Raw genomic sequence first — 22,510 nt, 5'->3', positions numbered from 1 at the left:
CAGAACTGATCTCTCTCTGCTCCCACGGCATAATTAGGCTAATTGTGAGTGCTTTTGAAATTCCCACCATAGATTGTAACAATCTATCAAACTGTAACAAGGATGTGGCATGTTGTACTTCTGCCTCACAAAGTGTATTTTCATACCTGTTAAGACTCAAGGTCCAGAAATCTGGAGATTATATGCAAATTACTCAATGCCTTCATTTGCAAATTTGCATGTTTAATTATGATGCACTGCCTCATTTATGTAAGCAACAGCAAATGTCCTAGATACAGCCATGTCAGACTTAAATTCTGGTGCCATGAAACAAGCTTTAGAGACACAGGAAATGCGGTGTTCCTGGCTGACTCTGCAATCCCTTTGGGTTGGTGCCATGATAACTCAGGCTGCTCTTTGAGGCTGTGCCCCAATTGTTCCTTGTCCTGCACTGGGTGGAGGACTGCGGTCAGATTGCTAGCCCTTGTACTGCCTGCTGCTTGCTCTGGATTGGAAAGGGGATCTGGCTGCATCCTCTCATCTGCTGGGGATGCTCTGGCTGGGCTGCCAGCTTCTAAGAGGGTCAAGTTCTGGCTGCTTCTTGCCCCTTGATTTCTGGTGGTGAGGGCTCTGGCTCCCCTGTCTGCTATCCCTTGGCTGGGGTGAGTCTCTGGCTGCTGACCCTTTGTTTCTGATCATAGGTTCCCGTGGCCAGAACACTGTCCTGTGCTGCTCCAGGCATAGTTCTGAGTCTATGGCCATGGGTGGTTTGGGAGACTATGAGTTAGAACCCTCCTGGTTGGGGGTCTCAGGCTGTAACCACAGAAATCCTGCCTAGAACAACCCTTACCTAGGGTGTCTCCTCAGTTCTCCAAATCAGGAGACTGATGCTCCTGGTCAGGAGCAGAGGAATTAAGAGCTGAGAATGGGAACCTCCAGGCCATGACAGGAGATTGACCAGCTCCATACTTTGATGAATGATTTTTATTTATTTGAATTTTAAACTATTTTTATTTTTAAAAAATGCCTATCCACGACTCTAGGCACTTTAGCACCTTTGCTAATTATACAATGTGATGAACTCAACCAACCAGAAACCTACAGAAACTCATTTCCACCCCTTTATTGTTATGGAAAGCCCTCTCAAAAACCCTATGGAGCAGGTGTCTTTTGCAGGATGCCAACAGGGGTACCAAATTCTGTCTATTTTGGACGAAGAAGAAGCAAGTTCCAGAGTCTTGGCACCCTCACCAAGAATGACCTGCCAGCTACCCCTTCCCTTTTATAATAAAAGGTATGCAACTTGAACACAACTGCTGACTGCAGCAGTGGCACAGGGAGGCCATCCCTAGGCCATTTTAGGACTTTATAGGTCATAACCATCACCATAACTTCTACCCAGACACCAATAGGCAGTCAGTGCAGGTCCCAGAGCACTGGTGTCATGTTCTCAGCAAAGTGTCCTGCTCAATAAACAACCCACTGAGTTCTGCATCAGCCTGAGCCTCCAAATGGTTTCAAGGAATGGACCCATGAGAGTGCAGTTCAATAGGATACTCTTGATAGAACTATGATGTGATTGGAAAAACAGAGACTTGGTGGGGTAACTCACATGACTGGAGCACTGTCATGGCATATTCAGGATGGAGAAGCGGGGGAGAAAAGGTAGAGGAGTTGCACTGTATGTAAGAGAGTGGTATGATTGCTCAGAGCTCCAGTATGAAACTGGAGAAAAGCCTGTTGAGAGTCTTTGGGTTAGCGTAAATAACCCAAAGTTTAGAGGCGAGAGCAACAAGGGTGGTGTCATGGTGGGCATCTGCTATAGACCACCGGACCAGGAGGATGAGGCTTTCTTCGGACAACTAACAGAAGTTTCCAGATCACAGGCCCTGGTTCTCATGTGGGACTTCAATCATCCTGACATCTGCTGGGAGAGCAATACAGCAGTGCACAGACAATCCAGGAAGTTTTTGGAGAGTGTTGGGGACAACTTCCTGGTGCAAGTGCTGGAGGAACCAACTAGGGGCCATGCTCCTCTTGACCTGCTGCTCACAAACGGGGAAGAATTGGTAGGAGAAGTAGAAGTGGGTGGCAACCTGGGTAGCAGTGACCATGAGATGGTCGAGTTCAGGATCCTGACAAAGGGAAGAAAGGAGAGCAGCAGAATATGGATCCGGGACTTCAGAAAAGCAGACTTTGACTTCCTCAAGGAACTGATGGGCAGAGCCACTGGGAGGCTAATATGAGGGGGAAAGGAGTCCAGGAGAGCTGGCTGTATTTTAAAGAAGCCTTATTGAGGGCACAGGAATAAACCATTCCGATGTGCAGAAAGAATAGCAAATATGGCAGGAGACCAGCTTGGCTTAACAGAGAAATCTTCGGTGAGCATAAACACAAAAAGGAAGCTTACAAGAAGTAAACTTGGACAGATGACTAGGGAGGAATATAAAAATATTGCTCAAACATGCAGGGATGTAATCAGGAAGGCCAAAGCACAATTGGAGTTGCAGGTAGCAAGGGATATGAAGGGTAATAAGAAGGGTTTCTACGGGTATGTTAGCAACAAGAAGAAGGTTGGGGAAAGTGTGGGACCATTATATTCTTGCTAGCATGTTAAAGAAGTATGGATTGGATGAATGGACTATAAGATGAATAGAAAGCTGGCTAGATTGTCAGGCTGAACGGGTAGTGATCAACAGCTCGATGTCGAGTTGGCAGCTGGTATCAAGCAGAGTGCCCCAAGGGTCGGTCCTGGGGCTGGTTTTGATCAACATCTTCATTAATGATCTGGATGATGGGATGGATTGCACCCTCAGCAAGTTGGCAGATGATACTAAGCTGGAGAGTAGGGATAAGGTCCAGAGTGACCTAGACAAAGTGGAGGATTGGGCCAAAAGAAATCAGATGAGGTTCAACAAGGACAAGTGCAGAGTCCTTCACTTAGGATGGAAGAATTCCATGCACTGCTACAGGCTGGGGATCAACTGGCTAAGCAGCAATTCTGCAGAAAAGGACATAGGGGTTACAGTGGACGAGAAGCTGGATATGAGTCAACAGTGTGCCCTTATTGCCAAAAAGGCTAACGGCATATTGGGCTGCATTATTATGAGCATTGCCAACAGATTGAGGGAAGTGATTATTCCCCTCTATTCAGCACTGGTGAGGCCACCTCTGGAGTATTGCATCCAGTTTTGGGCCCCCACTAGAGAAAGGATGTGGACAAATTGGAGAGAGTCCAGCAGAAGGCAAAGAAAATAATTAGGGATCTGGGGCACATGACTTATGAGGAGAGGCTGAGGGAACTGGATTTATTTAGTCTGCAGAAGAGAAGAGTGAGGGGGGATTTGATAGCAGCAACTACCTGAAGGGGGGTTCCAAAGAGGATGGAGCTAGGCTGTTCTCAGTGGTGGCAGATGACAGAACAAGGAGCAATGGTCTCAAGTTGCAGTGGGGGAGATCTAGGTTGGATATTAGGAAAAACTATTTCACTAGGAAGGTGGTGCAGCACTGGAATGGATTACCTAGAGAGGTAGTGGAATCCTTAGAGATCTTTAGCACCCGGATTGACAATGCCCTGGCTGGGATAAGTTAGCTGGGGTTGGTTCTGCTTTGAGCAGGGGGTTGGACTAGATGACCTCCTGAGGTCTCTTCCAACCCTAATCTTCTATGATTCTATGAATGGCCTGGATACCAGTGGCAAGGTCCACATCTGAAAGGAAAAGTCACAATCTCTTAACTAGATTCAGTGGTAAAAAGCTGATTGCGTTACTGCTGCACTATGATCATCGAACAGCAGCTGGGAGTCTGAAATCACCACTAAGTTGCAACCTCGCATAACAAATAGTGGACGTACTCCCTCAGTCAAAGGGATTGATAATACCTCTGCCATCTCTTCCAGTGGCATCACTTTCTGTCTTGTCGGGATTGAGCTTCAACCAGCTTGTTTTTAGTCATGCCCCAAGCACAGCTGGATGCTGGCTGAGGCACTGAACTGCATTGTCCAAGCAGGATTTGGTGTCATCAGCATACTGAAAACACAGCATCCCACATCTCTTCGCTAACCCTGATCCTATGTTGTGTTGATATTATGGACCAAATTCCCTTTTAGTGTAAACACCATTGACTTCAACAGAGCCGTGCCAATTGACACCAGCAGAGAATTTGTCCCTATCTCTCTGCCTCAGAACTGCTGACATTAATAATGTCATTTCTAATTATGAGAAATCTATGCAAATTTTTAAATAAATCAGTCACATTTGGGCAGACACCAAGACTGGAAAATGTCAAAGTGACAAGCTCTCAGTAACTAAATTAAAATGGAAACCATATTCAACCTTATTCAGTATTATTCAATGTAGTGGAAGGTATTGCTGCCAGACCACTTTAATCTGCCAGTTCTTTCCATATACAGCCATCGATATGGGATATAAATCCTAGTTTGTCCAAAACCTTCCAACATTGGAAAATACAGTGGGACCCAATTCAGTTCTATTGCACAGAAGTAACAACTACTGAATTCAGGGAGACAGACCAAATGGAAACCCAACTGGTTGAGAATTCATCAGCTGCAAGCGATATTTAGCGCATTGTGTCTATCGTATACTGGGATATCTTAAAAATTAAATCTGCATACAATAGACCTTGGGTAAAATTTTCAAGTGACTTAGAAGCCTAAGGCCAGATTTTCAAAGGTATTTAGATGCCTAAAAATGCAGATAGGCACCTACTGTGGTTTTCAAAAATGCCTAAGCAGGTTAGGCACTTTACTCCCATTGATTTTCTGGTCAGATTCGCAAGTTCCGCCAGATGCCTAATGCATCTTTAGACACCTAAATTCCTTTGAAAATCTAGCCCTAAAGTGACTAAGGGCCAGATCTGTAAAGGTACCTAGTGGGGTTTACAAAAGCACCTAGGCACCAAGCTTCCATTGAGCTAGGCACCTAAATATCTTTAAAAATCTGTCCCTTAGGAGCCTGTGTCTAACAGAAAGGCAGTGGGACTCAGGCTCCTACATGCCTTAGTCTCTTTTGAAAAATAAGACATAGGACCTTTTTATCCTTTGGCTTTTCCGCTGCACATGTACAAGCCATCACCAACACTGGCACTAGTTGCCAGTCTGACTGGCAGTCTGCTCAGCAAGGCCAAGGCCAGAATGGTGATGGAGACTGAACTACCCTTTTACCCGTAAATGATCATTCCAGGTTAGGGTGATGGGACAGTCTGAAGAAGTCGACACAGTCTGGAGAATCTTGGACTCTCATTGCCTGTCCTGTCCCGTTTTGTCGATAAGAAGGGAGCTTCAGTCAGCCTGACACTTTTTAAAACAAGCACCAAGTTCCCTTCAATGATTTTAGAATGTGCTTTTCTTTGAAGAGCTGCTTAGTATGTGAAGTTCGCCACTTTCTGCTTTCATAATCTCTTTTTATTGTAGCCGCCTGCTCCATAACCAGATAATTAACCTTGATATTTGTTCAGTGCCCTCAGGACACCTAACTCCCACTGCTGTCAATTATCAGACAATGCTGAGCCTGTAGTGATGGAAGATTTTTCCTTGACACTGTCACACTAACACACATGGCACTGGGGAAATTTAACTCTCTAATACAGTTTGCCTGTTGGAAAAAATCCTTCACAACTTTTTAAAAGAAATCTAGAGTGAAAAATCGGGTCCTGGACCCATTGCTAGAGTGAGGAGTCAAAGCAGAAAAGAAGTAGGCCAGTGGTTATCTTGCCTAGTATTCTGATTTGCTGTGTGGCTTTTTAAAAAAGATCTTACTGGATAATTGCTGTCAGCGGCATTTTGGTGAAGGAGCAGTGTCCCCAATCCAACATCTCAGGTTGGTCTTGCATGTTTCTCTCAGGCAGCTATGCTGAAGGGATCACAGTGAAAGAGCTAATTTACTGTGGTTGGGATCTCTCACCCCACCGCTTCGAGAGCCTAACCCAGCAGTCCTTACACAGGCAAAGCTCACTTTGAAGTCAATTTAGTCTGAGTTAGAGCCTGATTCATAGTCTATTGAAGTCAATGGAAAGCTTCCCAGCCCAGCTCTACAGACTTGTGCTAACAGGACTCACTCTAGTGAGCTAGAAATGGCTGTGTAGATGTTGTGGCTCGGACTGGAGTTTGGGCTCTGAAGTCTGGAGGAGGGGTGATGGGCTTCAGAGCCCAAGCTGCAATGTCAAAGTACCGTCTATACAGCTATTTTTGCACACTAGTGCAAGCCCCGTTAGCACAAGTCTGTGGACCCGGGCTGGCAGGCTCACTCCCGATGCAGTGAAGACATACCCATATTGCCTTGAGCGGGCTTTGACTCAGAGCCTTAGTGAGGAAGGATGAAAGGCCCGCTGGACTGGGACTCAGAAATCTGGGATCACAGTTACCATCTCTGCCACAGAATCTATGTGACCTTGGGCAAGTCACTTAATCTGTTCACTCCCATGTATAGAATTAAGATAGTATTTTTATTAAGATGATGTTAAAAAAAGTGAACAGAGTTTGAGCATAGAAGTTTCTGGTTATCAGGGAATAACGTACAGATTATCAAGGGTGCAAAGTTTGGTTTAAGATCAGGTGCCATAAGGAAGGCATAATCAGCAATATCCTCGATTGGGGGTAAAAGGTTGATGGGTCAAAGTACAGGCATTGAGAGATGAGAGTATGAAGTTCATAGAGTGGCTATGTTCGGGTGTGAAGTATAATGAGTGGATATGATGATGAGGATGGATTGGCCCTCATTTGGTGAGATTTAATGTTCAGGGAGTTTATGATTCCAGTTCATATGATCCAACGGTGAAGGTCACTTGGTCCCTTTCTCGTAGAAGAAACACTGAAATATTAAAAGGTGACAATAGGTTACGGGCCAGTTACACCTTATCTTTTGTGCTGATTTGTTTTCAGTCATACAATGGGGGGGGGAGGGATAGGTCAGTGGTTTGAGCTTTGGCCTGCTAAACCCAGGGTTGTGAGTTCAATCCTTGAGGGGGCCACTTAGGGATCTGGGGCAAAATCAGTACTTGGTCCTGCTAGTGAAGGCAGGGGGCTGGACTCGATGACCTTTCAGGGTCCCTTCCAGTTCTATGAGATAAGTATATCTCCATATATATTATGTTGCTATAAACATCATGGGTATCCTTGCAAGGTAATCAGACCAGTGGGCAGAAAAGAAAGTGGGGAGGAAAAAGTTCAAATCATTTCATATGTTTTTCTCTTACTCTTATCCCAATCACAGTAAGTTAGCTCTTTCATTGTGATCCATTCTCCGCTCATCAGGCAAATGAACTTTAGAAACAAACAACCTGATTTGTCTGTCTCTGGGACCTCCCAGAAAAGTAAATGGCCCTGTTATTTTCTATGACTATTTGCTCCTCCTGCTTGGTGAAGACGGAAGCAAATGGTGTAATTGGAACATTTTTTTTGGAGAATTTGTTAGAGTGAAAGCCGGGGTTGATCCACCTCTCCAGGTTGGAAACCCCAGTGCACCCTATGGATAGTAGAGGATGTCAGTGCAGATGGTCTTTCATTTGCCATTTCGTTCCCATTGTCTAAATTTTTTTCTGAATACATTTGACCTTCACGTTTACACAGCAGATCACCTAGTGTGCTGAGTGAAAGTAGCAGCTTATCTGGAAGCGGATAGGGAACATACTTGGTTTATGTTGTGCATCCCTCTGGCTTTGAAAATGGCATCATGCTATGAGTAATTTTCAGGAATTATATCACAGTGGCAAAAAATACTGACCAATCCATTTTTTATACACAGGGTCAACATTACGAAGAGGAAAAAAGGGCTTTAAGCCATGAAATAATAGCGCTCAATAATCATTTAATAGAAGCCAAGGTGACAATAGATAAGTTATCAGAAGATAATGTAAGTATTTAATTATGGATACTTCTCAAGATTGTGTGTGAAAGTGAATTAGGCAATACATTTTATATGTAATTATAGAATCATTACCTATTATTTACAGTAAATGTGACTTGTCAATCCTAGGATCAGAAACGTTACTGTTTGGAATTTCTTTCAGTGTATAATTTTAGCTTTTCTTACAATTCAATTACTGTGTTGTTGTGACTGTTCCTTAGAGTTTTTCCTCTATGCAAAAAATTATAAGGATTTAGGGACACTACATTTGAACATAACTATAATGCAGCTTTCTAAATACTTTTAAAAGGTGTTATTCTGCTATTGGGTTTTATGTAAGATTCAGTGGAGGTCACTGAGCAGACAGATGGAGGCATATGTCCCTAGGTACTGTATGGTGAACGTCCTGCATTGCACATAAGCGTCAAAGAGAATTCTACAGATGATTATGGTCCCGATATATGCCCCTAAAATGTTACTGCCTTTCATTTGATCTTTTCATCTCACAACAAGGATCGGATCAGTCAATCCTTACTCATTGGAATGGGACTCCTAGCATTAGTAAGCACTATTCGCATGAGGAATGGTTGCAGGACTGACCCCAGAATTTAGATTTTCCCCTGCTAGCTCATGGTGTGTATTGTATCTATCTCTGTATGAAATGAAACATGGAATATCCTTTGCAACTGTCATACATCTCATTAAATATTGCTGAAAATTATCATGCATTTTGAAACTGGCAAACAAGCTCATGAAATCGTTCTCCTGTACAAACTTCAAAGGATGTGGCAGAGAGGGACAGATTGCATGTGTTTAGTTCATTATAATCCCACTCCCCAGATGGAGATAGCAAGAAAAATACTTATGCTAGAGAAGACATTATAGTCTTGTTAGGACATTCCTGCATGGTATATTTATGAACCCTTAGTCATATTTGAGAGTATCTTATTTCACAAATAGCCCCATTGAGTTTAATAGGACCACGCATACAAGTAACATCTTACTAATGGGAGCAAGGAGTTCAAAATCTGGCCCTTAATTTGTACCGCAATAAGGGTGTCAGAAAAATGGAATACATTTGTTATTCCCGCTATTCTAATACCTGTAACTAAAAGGACCCTATAAGTACAATAGGCTTAATTCTGGTTACAAGTATACTGATGATGTAAATATGGTGTAATTCCACTGAAGTCAATGGAATTTTTCCAGATTAACACTGGTATAAATGAAATTGGGTAAACATCTGCCCTGCAACTCCACTGACATCCATGGGATTGCATGAGAACAGAATTTGATCCCACATGTGAACCAATCGCAGTTTTCAGTTGTGGTGCTTTAAAATAGTCATATTGGATTGAACTAGAATATGGAGCATCCTCCAAGAAGCTGATGTTGTTGTTATCACTATTATTATTGAGTATTTGTATTACATCAGAGCCTAGAGGCCCCAGCCAAGACTGAGGCCAATACTCATCTCCTCATACCCCAGAGTGAGTCATGTTGGGCAAAATCCTGCCCTCTGGTAATGGAGCTGTATTGGCAAACCTGAAGGGTGAATTTGGTCCAGTGTACTTTGCTCAAGAACTACCACATAGATCTTCCATATTATACATCATTGTTAACTAGAGAAGCTGTTGAGCAACAGACCCTTCTGAGACAAAGAGCATATCCTTGTCCTGCTGATATTTCTTAAATGGATGGTATTTCCCCCCACACTATGAGGGATCACAATATCTTAAATTCAGAAAATATGGGATGGAATATGAGACTCCTTATGATGCCACTTACTGATTATTGATCTATTTGCTGTACTCTTGGCTGGTTTCCATCCAGAATTATATTGTATTCGAAGAGATGATTGATCCAGTCAGGTAGTGTATCCCGTCATGTTGGGGATAAGGTACATCCACTACATTCAACTAATGTGATTTTCTACATACATATTTCATCTATTTTTTGAAGATGTTTCATATAAAAAAGGCTCAAAAATGTGTTCTACACTTTCCATGGCCATGTCTTCACAGACAGTGAAACAGCTAGTCTTGAGATAAGGGATGAGACATAGGAACGATTTCATTCTTGAGTGCCAAATTGTGCCATTAGGAATCTAAAGTAGCTGTCTTTGGTTTTCTATTGTGCAGCAATATGCTGGAAGTACGATACGTATGTAAAATATGCCAGAACCATATGCATATGCAACAGAGATTTTGTTTTTAAATTAAATGTTTAGATTCCTACTGTTTGCATCTGTTTTCCAGAGTCAGGGTCTGAGTCACCAACATCAAATTAAAAACAGAATTACCTGGTAACCGTTGTTTACTTTATATATATAGTCTTTATATTTGAGGCAGAGAGTGAGAGGTATATAGAAAGCCAAATTAAAATAAAATAAATCATCATAGTTTGCAAACATTGTTTAAGGGTATTTGAATCTACAGATTTAGATCCAACCGGACCAAAGAAAATCTACTTCTGCTTTTCCCACATTCATAGCAAGGTGATCCCAGGAGCTTCTTGTGGGACTGATTCTGCATATTAGCTATATTTTCTCAAAAGTGGTATTCAGAAAAGAGACTTTTTCCCCTTGTTCTTTTATAGAAAATTGACATGTTTTTTTAAAAGAGAATAAATAGAATGGAGAAGTTGGCATGCAATGAAATTCCAGAATTAGCACCCAGGGGGAAAAAATGAAGCTATTTTAATCACAAACACATTTTCTCTATAAACATTATAAAATGTTTACAAGTTTTGCATGGCCTAGTGTTTGTAGGGTTCTTAATCCTTTCTGTGACACATCTGTGCACAACTATAGGGCTTACTTCTGAATATAAGCTTCATCAGTAATGGCACCTTAACAGTGGAACATGGTATAAGTTGTATATCAGTGGCCCTATAGATGCTGCATCAGAGGATAGTCATGTGTGCTAAAATAGTACAAAGCAAGACTGAATATGGAGTTAAGCACAGATTTCTGTTCTGGATTCCCCCACTAAACAGGCTGCAGGAGCCAATCAGCACAGAAAGAACATAACTAACCCATTTATTTATGTTTCCTCAGTGTGAAATCCTCTTGCTACTTCCTGGTTCATTAAATGTAGTGCAGAATGCAACTATATTGCAAATATCTTAAGTCTCATTGCAAGCCATAGTATTTGATATCATCAAATAAGGCATTATGGGATATCTTTAGTGAACCAGGAAGTACCAAGGGGAATTCACACAGGAAAGAAAGAGACAAATTCTTTTTTAGAAATAATGTTAAAACAATGTCTATGATGAATTCCCCCCTACAACCTGATGAGACTATTTCAGGTATCTCTAAAATGGGATCTAAGTGATTTGGGGGATATTCAGTACAGAATATTTATGCTTAAGTCAAATTTCCTTTTTATTGTAGAGTTCACCTTTATTATAGTTCTCAGTCTCTCAGGCATGCTTACTATGTAATGCTGAGTTCCCCATGGTAAGTATTCACCCAATACTCTAAGCTGCAGACTGACGTTTTTTAAGTAATACTGTTTAAAACTTCTCTTTCTGGTCCCTTCCTCCCCTCCCTTTCCTTTGATAACCAGTTGAGCAACATTTCAGGAGCGTGTACAAAAAATAGAAACCTAATGAATTAGAAAAATAAAATGTGCTCTGCATTTTCCCAGCATAAAACATACAAAGTTTGCCCAGAAATGGGAGCAAGAATCAAAGCGTTAGGTTAGTTGCAAGCCATAAAAATCAGGCTTTTTTTGTTTTTTAGGAGCTCTATAGAAAGGACTGCAATTTAGCTGCTCAGCTGCTCCAGTGCAGCAAGAATTACGACAGGGCACATAAGCTTTCTGAGGTAATGTGATCAAACTTAATGAATATACAAAGAAATAATGTTTCTTGGAAAACAGAATATTCATGCGTGATCAATCCCAAAACCTGTTTGCCTTTAAAGCTCTGATTTTTTTCTCCTTTAAGAAACAGAAAGGGATGTATATATCTGTTGGTTTTCTGTACAGCTGAGGATGGGTGCTGGAACTAGGGGTGCTGGAGGCACAGGAGCACCCACTGGCTTGAAGTGGTTTCCATCATATCCAGGGTTTACAGTTTTGTTCAATGGCTCTCAGCACCCCCACTATACAACTTGTTCCAACACCCCTGCAGCTGAGGGAATTGTTAACAAAATCCCAGCTTCAGATGAAACGTGATGATATTTTCTTTTTCGAAAGCGCTGGTATGGTTTGGAATGGGCCTTATCGATCTTGTGCAAAAAGAAAAAAATTTAGCATAATCAAAGCGCTAAGAATGTTCAGGCCACTAGAATGTGAAATGATAAAAGAAACAATGAGATCCTGCAGACATCAAGGTATCTTTCCAGGATCAATTTTCCCCATCAAGCTATTTCCCAGCACATACATCTACATTCCAAAAATCAATTTTAAAACAAGCTAATGGGAAAGGACATCTTTTTCTAAGGCAACCAGAAAACTTTGGTTAAATTAGATTTATCCCTAAACCTTCCAAGGAGCAGAAGTTTGAGAAACTGACCCTTTCAAGTTGAGGCAAATGGTTTAAAAAAATCATGATTAGGGCTGTATTTGTGTCATGGCATGGTACAAATCAGAGCAAAACAGCAGGAAAAAACCTGAACATTTAGCCACATGTCCATAACCTAAGGTGAAATCCTGGCCCCACTCACTAAAGTCAACGAGACTGTCATTGGCTTCAGTGGTGACAGGATTTCACCCCAGGCTTTTAAATCATCTCATGACCTCTGAGACACTTTCAGCCTGATCCTACTCTCACAGAGATCAATGGGATTTAACAGGAGCTGGGTCAGTCACTTACCGGTCTATTCTTCATTCTTATGGATGGGTATCTCAATGCAGGAGACTGGTCTTTTTCTAAACCAACTTTTGGAACTGTCTTACACTGGGCAGCACCTCAAAGATGTATGTTTGTATGGCAGAGGTTATTGCTACTAACGCACCAATTTCTTCCAGCAGTTTCATTAGCACAGTGCTCTCAAATTGCCTCATTTATGCAGTTCTTTGATAGACTCGTGCAAAACTAAATATTAAATGTATTGACTATTTCAATATCAGTATAATGCTGAGAGATACTAAATACATCTGGTAACTGAGGTTGTCTGGTCAATAAGGACAATGATTTACTGGAACAAAGGCAGAGATTTCAAATGTCCTGATCCTGCAAATGATTGCAGCTGAGAGCAATGCAGTAAGCACTGTACACGATCCCAAGCATTTCCAGGATTGGGCCCTAGATAGACTCAACACTTACTGAAAAGTATCCAGGGTAGTGTGTTGTGGTGGAGGCTTTGTTGGTTGGTTAGTTGGAGTTTTGTTTGTTTTTTCCCCCTAATTTCCAAAAGCTCTGTCATCTATTCAGCTGAAGAGGCAAATATTCCATTTATCACTGCAAGCATTTATTACTCAGCAACTCTGAGTATATTGTGAGGAACAATTATTTCTTTACAAAGATTAAAGAAGTGGATGCATTGCAAAACATTGAATATCTTGACAAATCCATGAACAAGCAATTTTAGAGGACATAAGAATGTGAGCTGTGGTGTGGCGTACCACTAACATGAGATCGATACCATTTTAGTAATTCCAACCCCAGTGAGTGATAGCCAAAAAGGGGTTGATAGTTCTTTTCCTTAAAATACTTCAGGATATAAATATATAAATAATGCATAAAACAGATCAAACAGTAGTGTAATTATTGCAGTATGTTCTCACAAAAATTGCACCTATCCGGCCTAGTAGTTTCATGCTAAATGATCTGTTTTCTTTTGCAATAGTAACCACACCTTTATGGTGATTTACATGGTCTTATCTTACAACTTGTTCTTTCAATCTTTGTTGCATCTGTAGTTACTATTACTAATATTTTTATCAGCAATATTACATACCTTATTTCAAATGGAGGATAGACGGATTAAATTAACAACATATGAATTAACTTAAAATATCATGGAAGGTGTATAGATTAAAAAGGACTGTCATCTTACACCAAACTAACAGGCTTGCCATTTCCCATCACGTCATATTTTGAATGCCTTAAGGTCTCTGGGTTAATCCAAGTATAAAAGCTCGCAAGTGAAGCTGGAAAATGAGGAACCATATGTTATACAATGTGGAATCATTATCCACAGTGCTCACCCTTAAAAACTTTTGCCGTAGAGTAATGGGGATGCTTACTTCAATATTTGCAGTACCCCTTATGCTACTGTAGGAAATACAGCTATTTATTTAGTAATAACCTTATTTAGTGATATAATGCAACTGGTAAGCTTTTAAGAGTGACCACTGTATAACTGATATAAAGGAGCAGAAGAATTTAATTTTTGGTATTTGGTCATGGTTGTAAAAAAGCATAGTAATAGTGATGGGTGAATCTCAAAAGATTCAGTGTTTGGGGGTCAACTAAGAACCCAAGGGCTAGATTCTCAGTTGGTATAAATTGGCACATGATTTACACCTTGTACACACTGAAATAAATAATACTGTCTGGTCCACTCATTCATCTGTGTTCCATAAGTGTAGCTAGACACCATTAATGACTTTCTTCCTATTTTCCTTCCCCCTACCATTTCTCTATGTTACAGCTGCCATCTGACTTTCAAGAGAGAGTCAGCCTCCATCTGGAAAAGCATGGATGCAGCCTTTCTGTACCCTTGTGTCACACATCATTTGCCGATAACATACCAACTTGCGTCATCGCTAAGGTACTGGAGAAACCAGACCCAAACAGCTTATCTTCGCATTTGTCAAGTACATCTGCAAGGGATCACTCTTTTCAAGACTCCGTTGGGAAGCTTGGCCAAAAGCCCCAATATAAGTCTGACATCTACTGCAGTGACACTGCCCTTTATTGCCCTGAGGAGAGGAGGAGGGAGAGGAGACAAAGCGTTGATATGCAAGTGAAAGATGTGGGGTTTTTGAGGTCCCAGAACTCTACTGACAGCACTGTAGAAGAAGATGGCTTCCATTCTAGCTTCTCTCATGAAGCCTTCCCGGAATATGTTACCTCTTTACCAACCTCGAGCTCCTACTCCAGTTTCAGTGTTACCTCTGAGGAAAAAGAGAACGCCCAGGCCAGCACTCTGACAGCCTCCCAGCAAGCAATCTACCTGGGCAGCAGAGATGAAATGTTTGAAAGAAAGTCATGTTCTAGTTATGAACATCAGGGAAGTCCTAGGTTTGCCAAGTCAAAGTCCGTACAGCAAATGGAACTTGCTGATAACAATGAGAACTCTCCCACTTTTACTAGGACTCTACCACCTTATGCTAATGAGCCTTTTCATTTCTCAGCCATAACGACGCAACAGGCATTGGCAACTCAGAAAATGCGTAACGACTGCATGAGCACCCATCTTTCAGAAGAAGACTTACCCGGGAGGTGGAGGCAGCTGAGCGTAGAGGACATTGGTGCATATTCTTACAGGAACGCTGGCAGACTATCACCCTGTAGCTTTTCAGAGCAGTACTACAGCAGCCCTATAAAAAAAGCAGAGAGCCGAACAAGCCCCATCTATGCTGGTTACAAAGGAGATAGCTTCTCAGAGGGAGAAGATATCTGTCAAAATAGACTTGTGGATTCTTGCTTCCTCAGAACAGACAGTGGCCTGAACATTGACATCAGCACTAGCTGTAAACAGGACAAGTTGCCCTCTTACAAAACAAAAGAACCAAGAGACCAAAAAAATGACAGGATCACAATGCAGTTGTGCAGTAGCAAAAATATCGAGAGTAGCCCAGTGTTGAAAAGAGAATACGTTGATGTGAGCCCAAACAGCTCAGCAGAATCCCTCAATCAGAGTTCAATGGAGGCTTCAGAGATCCATCAGTCTTCCATGGAGCAAGGAAGCCATTCAGGTCTTCACAGCAAACAGCAGCAGTTTCAACGGACTGGGAGCACTGGTTTGAGTCGGAAGGACAGTCTTACAAAAGCACAATTATATGGAACCCTTCTAAATTAAATAGCTTCCAAAACTGCAATAAGAAAAAACAAACAGCATTTGATATTTCTTTTGAACGACAGGGTTCTAAGAAACAGGATTATTATAAATTATATATTCATAATGGTACTGTATGTTTAGAACAACAATCTGTACAAAAACATTACACAGCACTTTTCACACAACATCCTTTCCATCTGGAAGACCACCCTTTCTCCCCTTTTATAAACCTGAAATATTTTTATAAACAAAATGGTATTTATTAGATTATCCTTAATCTAAGCTATTTGAGCAGCAACCTTTTTCCTTCAAGCAGGTTTCTTATTTATTTTTGTGCATGAGGCCATCAGTGCCTGTACTCTTGGAGGAAGAGGGTAAAATCATCATTGTGATGACAAAAATCAAACCCACTCGATAAGATACCATCAACTCTGTGTTACGTGAAGCTGAAATGTATGAGAATGGTGAATTTAAAGAAGTATATTTTTAAATGAGAACAGAAATGAACCCTAAGTTCTTTCATACAAATGTATTTGAGTGAAAAATGTACACACAAAGTAATACAAATATTTTGTTCTTTTATTCCATTGTGTTTCTGCTTTCCTACTTTCCCTTGTATACTACCTCAAAGTAATTGAGGGTTTCTTGGTCACATATTTTCTGTAGGCTTGCATTTATATTGTCTAAAATGCATGAAGTGTCATAATTAGTACTGTATTTTGCATTACTTAATAAAAGACACCGGTGGAAATATTTTGATTTTGTCCTCTTTAAAATACGGTATATCCTGGGGGATGCAATTATTCACAATTGTTCTCTGTGGCATCAATCTGGAAAGGGGTTCCCATTAAATTCAGTGGGAGTTGAGGACACCCAGCACCTTGCTGGGGTTACTCAACGCCTTCCAGTATCTGAGAATCAGGCCCTATTTAACCCCAAGAAGGAAAACCTCCAGATAATATAAAATCCAATAAATGTATGGCTCACCAATTGCTTTTGTGGCACTTTCTCTGTGTTTGCCTCTTTTAATTATCAGAATGAAAATCTCAGGCACAGATGAGTTATTCCACAAAATAGGGATGACTAGCAAGGGTGATTTCATTATGAGCAGCGGAAAATGGCCTGAAAGAGGACAAGACAAAACAGCTGTATTATCTAAAACCCAATGACATATGTTCCCAAAAACAGTTACTTCATCATCACTGCAGGCTGCTGAGCTCACTAAGATGCTAGCGAGGGCCAATGGTGAAAGAATTCACAGAGACCAAAACAGCATTAAAAGGCATGTCTTAAATTAGTAAAACACAGTTTCACGATTAAGATACATCCAGTTACACAGAGCTCTTCCAAATTGACCACTCCCAAATACAATTTGGAAGAGGAAGTTTAACCTGGGGATTTCAGCCATGTAATTTAATCTTGTTCAAATATACACTTGTGTCGCCCTCAGTTGGCTTCCGTGGGAGAGGAACGTACACGCTGAGGAGGAGAATTTGGTCCTTAATATCCAATTGAATTGTACAAATAGGATTTGATGGATAGTGCAGTGTGCACTGGTAATGAACACTGTAGTTAGTGGTGAAAACCAACCCTCCCTTCAAACACCTACTTCAGTCACTTACGACTTTCTCAAACCAATTCCTTTGCGCATGGCATGTTCCATGAATGGACGCAACCCAAAGGTAATATTTTTTTCTTGTGTGGTTCAGTATTTTTCAAAGATAGAAACACATTTAAAGACATACAGTAAAATCCTGGCTCATTGAAATCAATGGGAGCTTTGCCATTGACTTCAATGGAGCCAGGATTTCACTTGTAATTTTTGCATTTGCCCCTAAGAATTTTCTCTTTGTTGCAATCCCTCCACTTAACAATGTACTGTTCATAGAGTAGCAGAAGGCAGACAGAAGAAACAAGAAGAGGAAAAGGATACATGAAAGTGAGTCCCATGGACTTCACCTTCGTCTTTAATGGGAGTACTCATGGAATAAGCTATTACTCAATGCTATAGTAAGGGTGGTAGAATACGGCTCTAAGTCCTTAAGTCACCCGGTCATATCCAGAGACTTCATCTCATATGGTTTATAAACCCGCGCACTTTTATGATGCCCCTGAATAGAGGCCACTTATTTAGTGCAATATAAATCCAGTACCCAATGAGCTCAGAGTGGACAGCTAAACTAATTCTCAGGTAACTTAACTAACCATGTATCAGGGGGTAGCCGTGTTAGTCTGGATCTGTAAAAAGCAACAGAGAGTCCTGTGGCACCTTTAAGACTAACAGATGTATTGGAGCATAAGCTTTCGTGGGTTACATGCATCCGACGAAGTGGGCATTCACCCACAAAAGCTTATGCTCTAATACATCTGTTAGTCTTAAAGGTGCCACAGGACTCTCTGTTGCTCTTAACTAACCATGTAATTCATATTACATACTAGAAGAAAATATTGTCTCGTCTGGCTGAAAACGGATGAGTCTGATGAGTCACACAAGGCCAGGTTTTCAAGCACGCAGCACCAACGGCCCCCATTGTTCTCTGTGTTCTCAGCTCTTTAAAACTGGCCCTTATTTATGTGCCTAAGTATTTGCTGAGCTCTTTAGAAAATCTGGCACTGAGTTCCCATTGTTATAATAATAACAACAACATATGGAGATATACCTATCTCATAGAACTGGAAGGGACCTTGAAAGATCATTGAGTCCAGCCCCCTTCCTTCACTAGCAGGACCAAGTACTGATTTTGCCCCAGATCCCTAAGTGGTCCCCTCAAGAATTGAACTCAACCCTGGGTTTAGCAGGCCAATGCTCAAACCACTGAGCTATCCCTCCCACGCCCTCTTTGAAGGTCTATAATATTGTTGTTGGGGGCTGTCACATCTTGCCACCTTTCTTCATATTGAGTAGCACTTTATTCTGAGAACAGACCTACTGCAGTCCATCGAATTGCTCTTGGCATAACGTACCCTGTGACCAGTATGAAGAAGTGTGACAGACTCAGGCCCAAGGTGAATAATAGCTTTTCTAACCCTCTAACCTTAAAAGGCTAAAAACTGAAAAACAATTCTTACTGCGAGCTCAGTCAGGGATATAGGATTGCAGCCCGTCTTTAAAAATGGTCATAACATATTTGAATGAGACATATATTGATTTCTTGGTTCAGTGAATATGAAGATTTAGTGCAAGAGGTAAAAATTGACCTCTACATAATGTAAGTCAATATTTAATTCTCAGGCCAATAAATCTTCAGATTCACTGAATCAGAAGCCAGGAGTTTATTAATTCCTCATTAATATCATTCATCATTTGATACTTATGTAACTACTACCCTTAGCAATTTATGGACAATTAGGTTTATGCTATGGAAGCTTTTATGTGCCTGCTTGTTTAAAAGATTTTACTATTCTTTCACTCTAATGCAGTGTCAATGCTTGCTTGCATACCTCATTCAAATGTGTTATAGGAGCATCCAACATATTCGGTCACAGTTTATACATGCTAGTATGGAAGACTGTAGACTAGATTTGGGCAACATTTTTGGAACAAATATTTTTCATTGTAAAATAACCTTTTTTCTTAAAACAAATGTTTTCATGCAAAATTGTCAATACTATCAACATTTTTTTTTATTTTTGCAAAAACAAAATTCTGGTATTTTCAGTTGAATTTATCAAATGTATATCAAAAACATTGCCAAAAAGTTTCCTGCCATTTTTCATTTCTTGAAAACCAGATTTTTAGTAAATAGAAAATGTTGATAACCATTTTGATCACATTTTAAATAAAAAAAAATAAAAATTCAGTAATTTGTAATATAAAATGGGTCCATTTCAAACTTGTCAAAAATTGTTTGGTTTTTTTCATGAAACTATTTTTTCATTTTTCTACCAACTCTAGTTTTGACTAAGAGGTTCCCTTCTCTAGCAATTGGTCCATGAGAGGTCTAAGATGTAAGAAGGTTGGGATGCCAGTACATGCCCGCTTGGTGGTTTTTCTTTATGTTCATTTGTTTGTTTTGTTTTTTGCATATTTTCACTTATTTATTTTAGCTTGGAATCAAATCTCCTGAGAACCCTTATCACTGAACAGCTCCTTGATGTATGCAGATAGAGGTCACTAAAGGTAACGGAACAACTTTCCTTATGCTGTTTTCAGAACTCTCACTTCTTAGGTTTTGCTACAGATTAATTACTCAGATGCACTATGATATTAGCAATGCTGTGCTTTGTCATCACACAAAGAACATGACTTAAGTATAGACCTAAGAGCTGCTGAGGGTTTAGAAGGCTGAGTATTTTAACACTAGCTAAAATAGAGTAGGCTATGAGAGGTACATGCTTAGTACTTCGCTAGGTCATGGTGCATCTCCTCATATTGAATTTAAATGGGTATTCAACTAGCTTGCTATAAACATGGTCCACAAGACATGCAGTGCTCTCTCAAGGACACTTACAAGTCAGGATGGTCTCTAAAAAAAAAATAACTCCTGGAGCATCTTATTTTCATCCTTTTATTATTACAAATCTGATTTTGACTGGTATTTTTGTTGGGTATGGTGTTGCTGCTACATCCGCAAGATCATGTGAATCCAGAGACACAAAGGGTCAGCTCCTCAGCTGGTGTACATTGTTATAGCTCTGTTGAAGTCCAATAGCAGAGGATTTGTTCCAAAGCAGCTCCTTCCAAGCTAGCAGTGACCCTAATTTTCTTCCAACAGAACTCCTAATATGGGAAGCCATCAAACAGCACAGACTTTGTTATGGCAAAGGTTCAGGGAATTCAAGCTTGCATGAAAGACTTGTATGTACGTAGATCAGGCTTTTCACTTTGATTAATTCTTTCAGATCACCACAGGCAATACTGGTGGAGAAACAAAGACAAATTGGAGCATTCTCAACAGTTTAGTGGAGCAGGACATGCAGAAAGCCATCATGGCAAACGGAAATTGAAGCCAGAGAAGTTAATGGGGCAGGACACTAATAAGTACAAGACACAAACAGGACTGGAATGAACCAAAAGCGAGTCACAAGAAAGCATGTGCTCGAAGTAGTTAAGAAAACAGAAATCCACCTGAGAAATAAGAAACGCTCCAGTAAGATAAATAGATTTATACTAGCATCCAAAAGGTTAGCTACAAATATGAAGGCATAGATGTCAAATGAATTATAGGAAAAATAAAAATCCATGCAGCTAAATGAGATTGTCAGAAAGAATAAATGCTTTTAAAGGATTTAAGCATAGTATGTTAAATGTGTCAAATGATAGTGAGAAGATTTCAGATAACTAACGTATGGTAGTTGGAAATTCAGACACAGTACTATGGCTACCCAGCTCATCAATTCACCTGTTAAAATTAATGAGTGGTTGGGAGGAGCAGGGTGTGGGTAGACCGTCATGCCAATCTTTACCATACACAAACCTTATTGAGATATCACCTGGTCTAAATTGAGAGGGAAATTGTGATAATTTCAGATTACATTGTGTGGTAAGTCAGTCTTGGGAAATGTTGACTTTTTAATGGCAACCACTGCATCTTGTATTTTAATTACTTAAAAAAATTGTATCCTGAAAATCTTCCATCAATATAGTTGCAGAGAGGTCTTCCTCTTTTTCTTTATATTTTTACAACTATCATTGGGTTGGATAGTGGTCCATCCTGGCAAAAGGAAGTAGAAATGGTGAAAGGTGCCTCCTTACTGTCTAGCACCAGTGCACTACACTACCTCTTCCCGTGCATGGAGGAAGCAGGTTTTGCAGAGTTGGTGGGAAGGGAAAAGAGGAGGCAGGGAGTGGGTGGAGCCTTGACTCCACCCTCCATATTGCACCCAGCAGCATTGCTACACCAAGGCATCAGGTGGCATATACTACAATAGACTCATCACAGTTGACTCCCTCCCTGGAGCAGCAGGAAGACCAGAAGGGAGCCTGTGATTCCCCAAGTGACAGTCTTCCTCCCAGGCTGCTTCCAGGGCAGTGTAACAATGAGATTCCCTGCCCCTTCCCTGGGCTCTCCTCTGGGACACATTTCTCTATGTTCCCTAGAGCCAGGTTTTGTCTCTGGTTCAGCTGCAACCTGCTGGCAGCTAACAACCTGGACAATTCTCTCCCTGGCAGACATCCCCACACCCCCATCTCTTCCCAATGTGGTGTTGCCTCCAGGTGCAGTGTAGGAGTTGGTCTCAACCACCCTCCCACCTGGAAGCATGTGGCTTCCCCCTGCTGCAGAAGAATCAAGGTGACTCTCTCCCATTCTCTCAGCAGTTCTTGAGACCTTATCTTTTCCCTTGGGGGTCCCAGCATAAAACTAACAGAAAGACAGAAGTAATGAGAGGACAGGGCAGTCATAGAGAGGATCTGCATCACTTGTAAGCTGTGCCTCCCTGCAGCTTTACATGCAGGAAATGCAGAAATAGAAAACCAAAAAGTATAACCCATCCTCCTGTGTTTCCCCAGCACTCCCTGCCCTGTCTTCTGGTCAGCACAACCTCCCTCCACTGAGAGGACCACATTCTTCTTTTAAGGTCTTGAGTCGAAAGAGCTGCTAATAATCTCCTAGCTGGTAGTGCCTGTCTGAGCTACTGACTATAAATTAATCCCTGCAACTTAAGACCAGGGCCAGCTCCAGGCACCAGCTTAACAAGCAGGTGCTTGGAGCGGCCAAGGGAGAGGGGCGGCACCTGTGGCAATTCGCGGGCAGCAGGTCCCTCACTC

At 41.1% G+C, this 22,510-nt stretch overlaps 1 protein-coding gene across 5 annotated transcripts in view; it reads left to right on the top strand.

The window, feature by feature from the left end:
* The window catches only part of BEGAIN (brain enriched guanylate kinase associated), a 240,403-nt gene extending 223,849 nt beyond the window's left edge, over positions 1-16,554 (top strand). For 3 of the 5 annotated variants that reach the window (XM_054026958.1, XM_054026954.1, XM_054026956.1), the window contains 3 exons: positions 7,740-7,847; positions 11,590-11,673; positions 14,449-16,554. In XM_054026958.1, coding sequence (XP_053882933.1) covers positions 7,740-7,847; positions 11,590-11,673; positions 14,449-15,822 — 1,566 coding nt within the window. In that variant the 3' untranslated portion in view covers positions 15,823-16,554. The remainder of the gene's footprint in view (positions 1-7,739; positions 7,848-11,589; positions 11,674-14,448) is intronic. The other 2 variants (XM_054026959.1, XM_054026957.1) reach the window with 1 other exon arrangement.
* The last annotated feature ends 5,956 nt before the right edge of the window (positions 16,555-22,510 follow it).

This window comes from Malaclemys terrapin, chromosome 4 (genome assembly GCF_027887155.1).
Source record: "Malaclemys terrapin pileata isolate rMalTer1 chromosome 4, rMalTer1.hap1, whole genome shotgun sequence".
Classification (NCBI taxonomy): Eukaryota; Metazoa; Chordata; order Testudines; family Emydidae; genus Malaclemys; species Malaclemys terrapin.
This window is presented reverse-complemented; position numbering and strand designations above follow the sequence as displayed.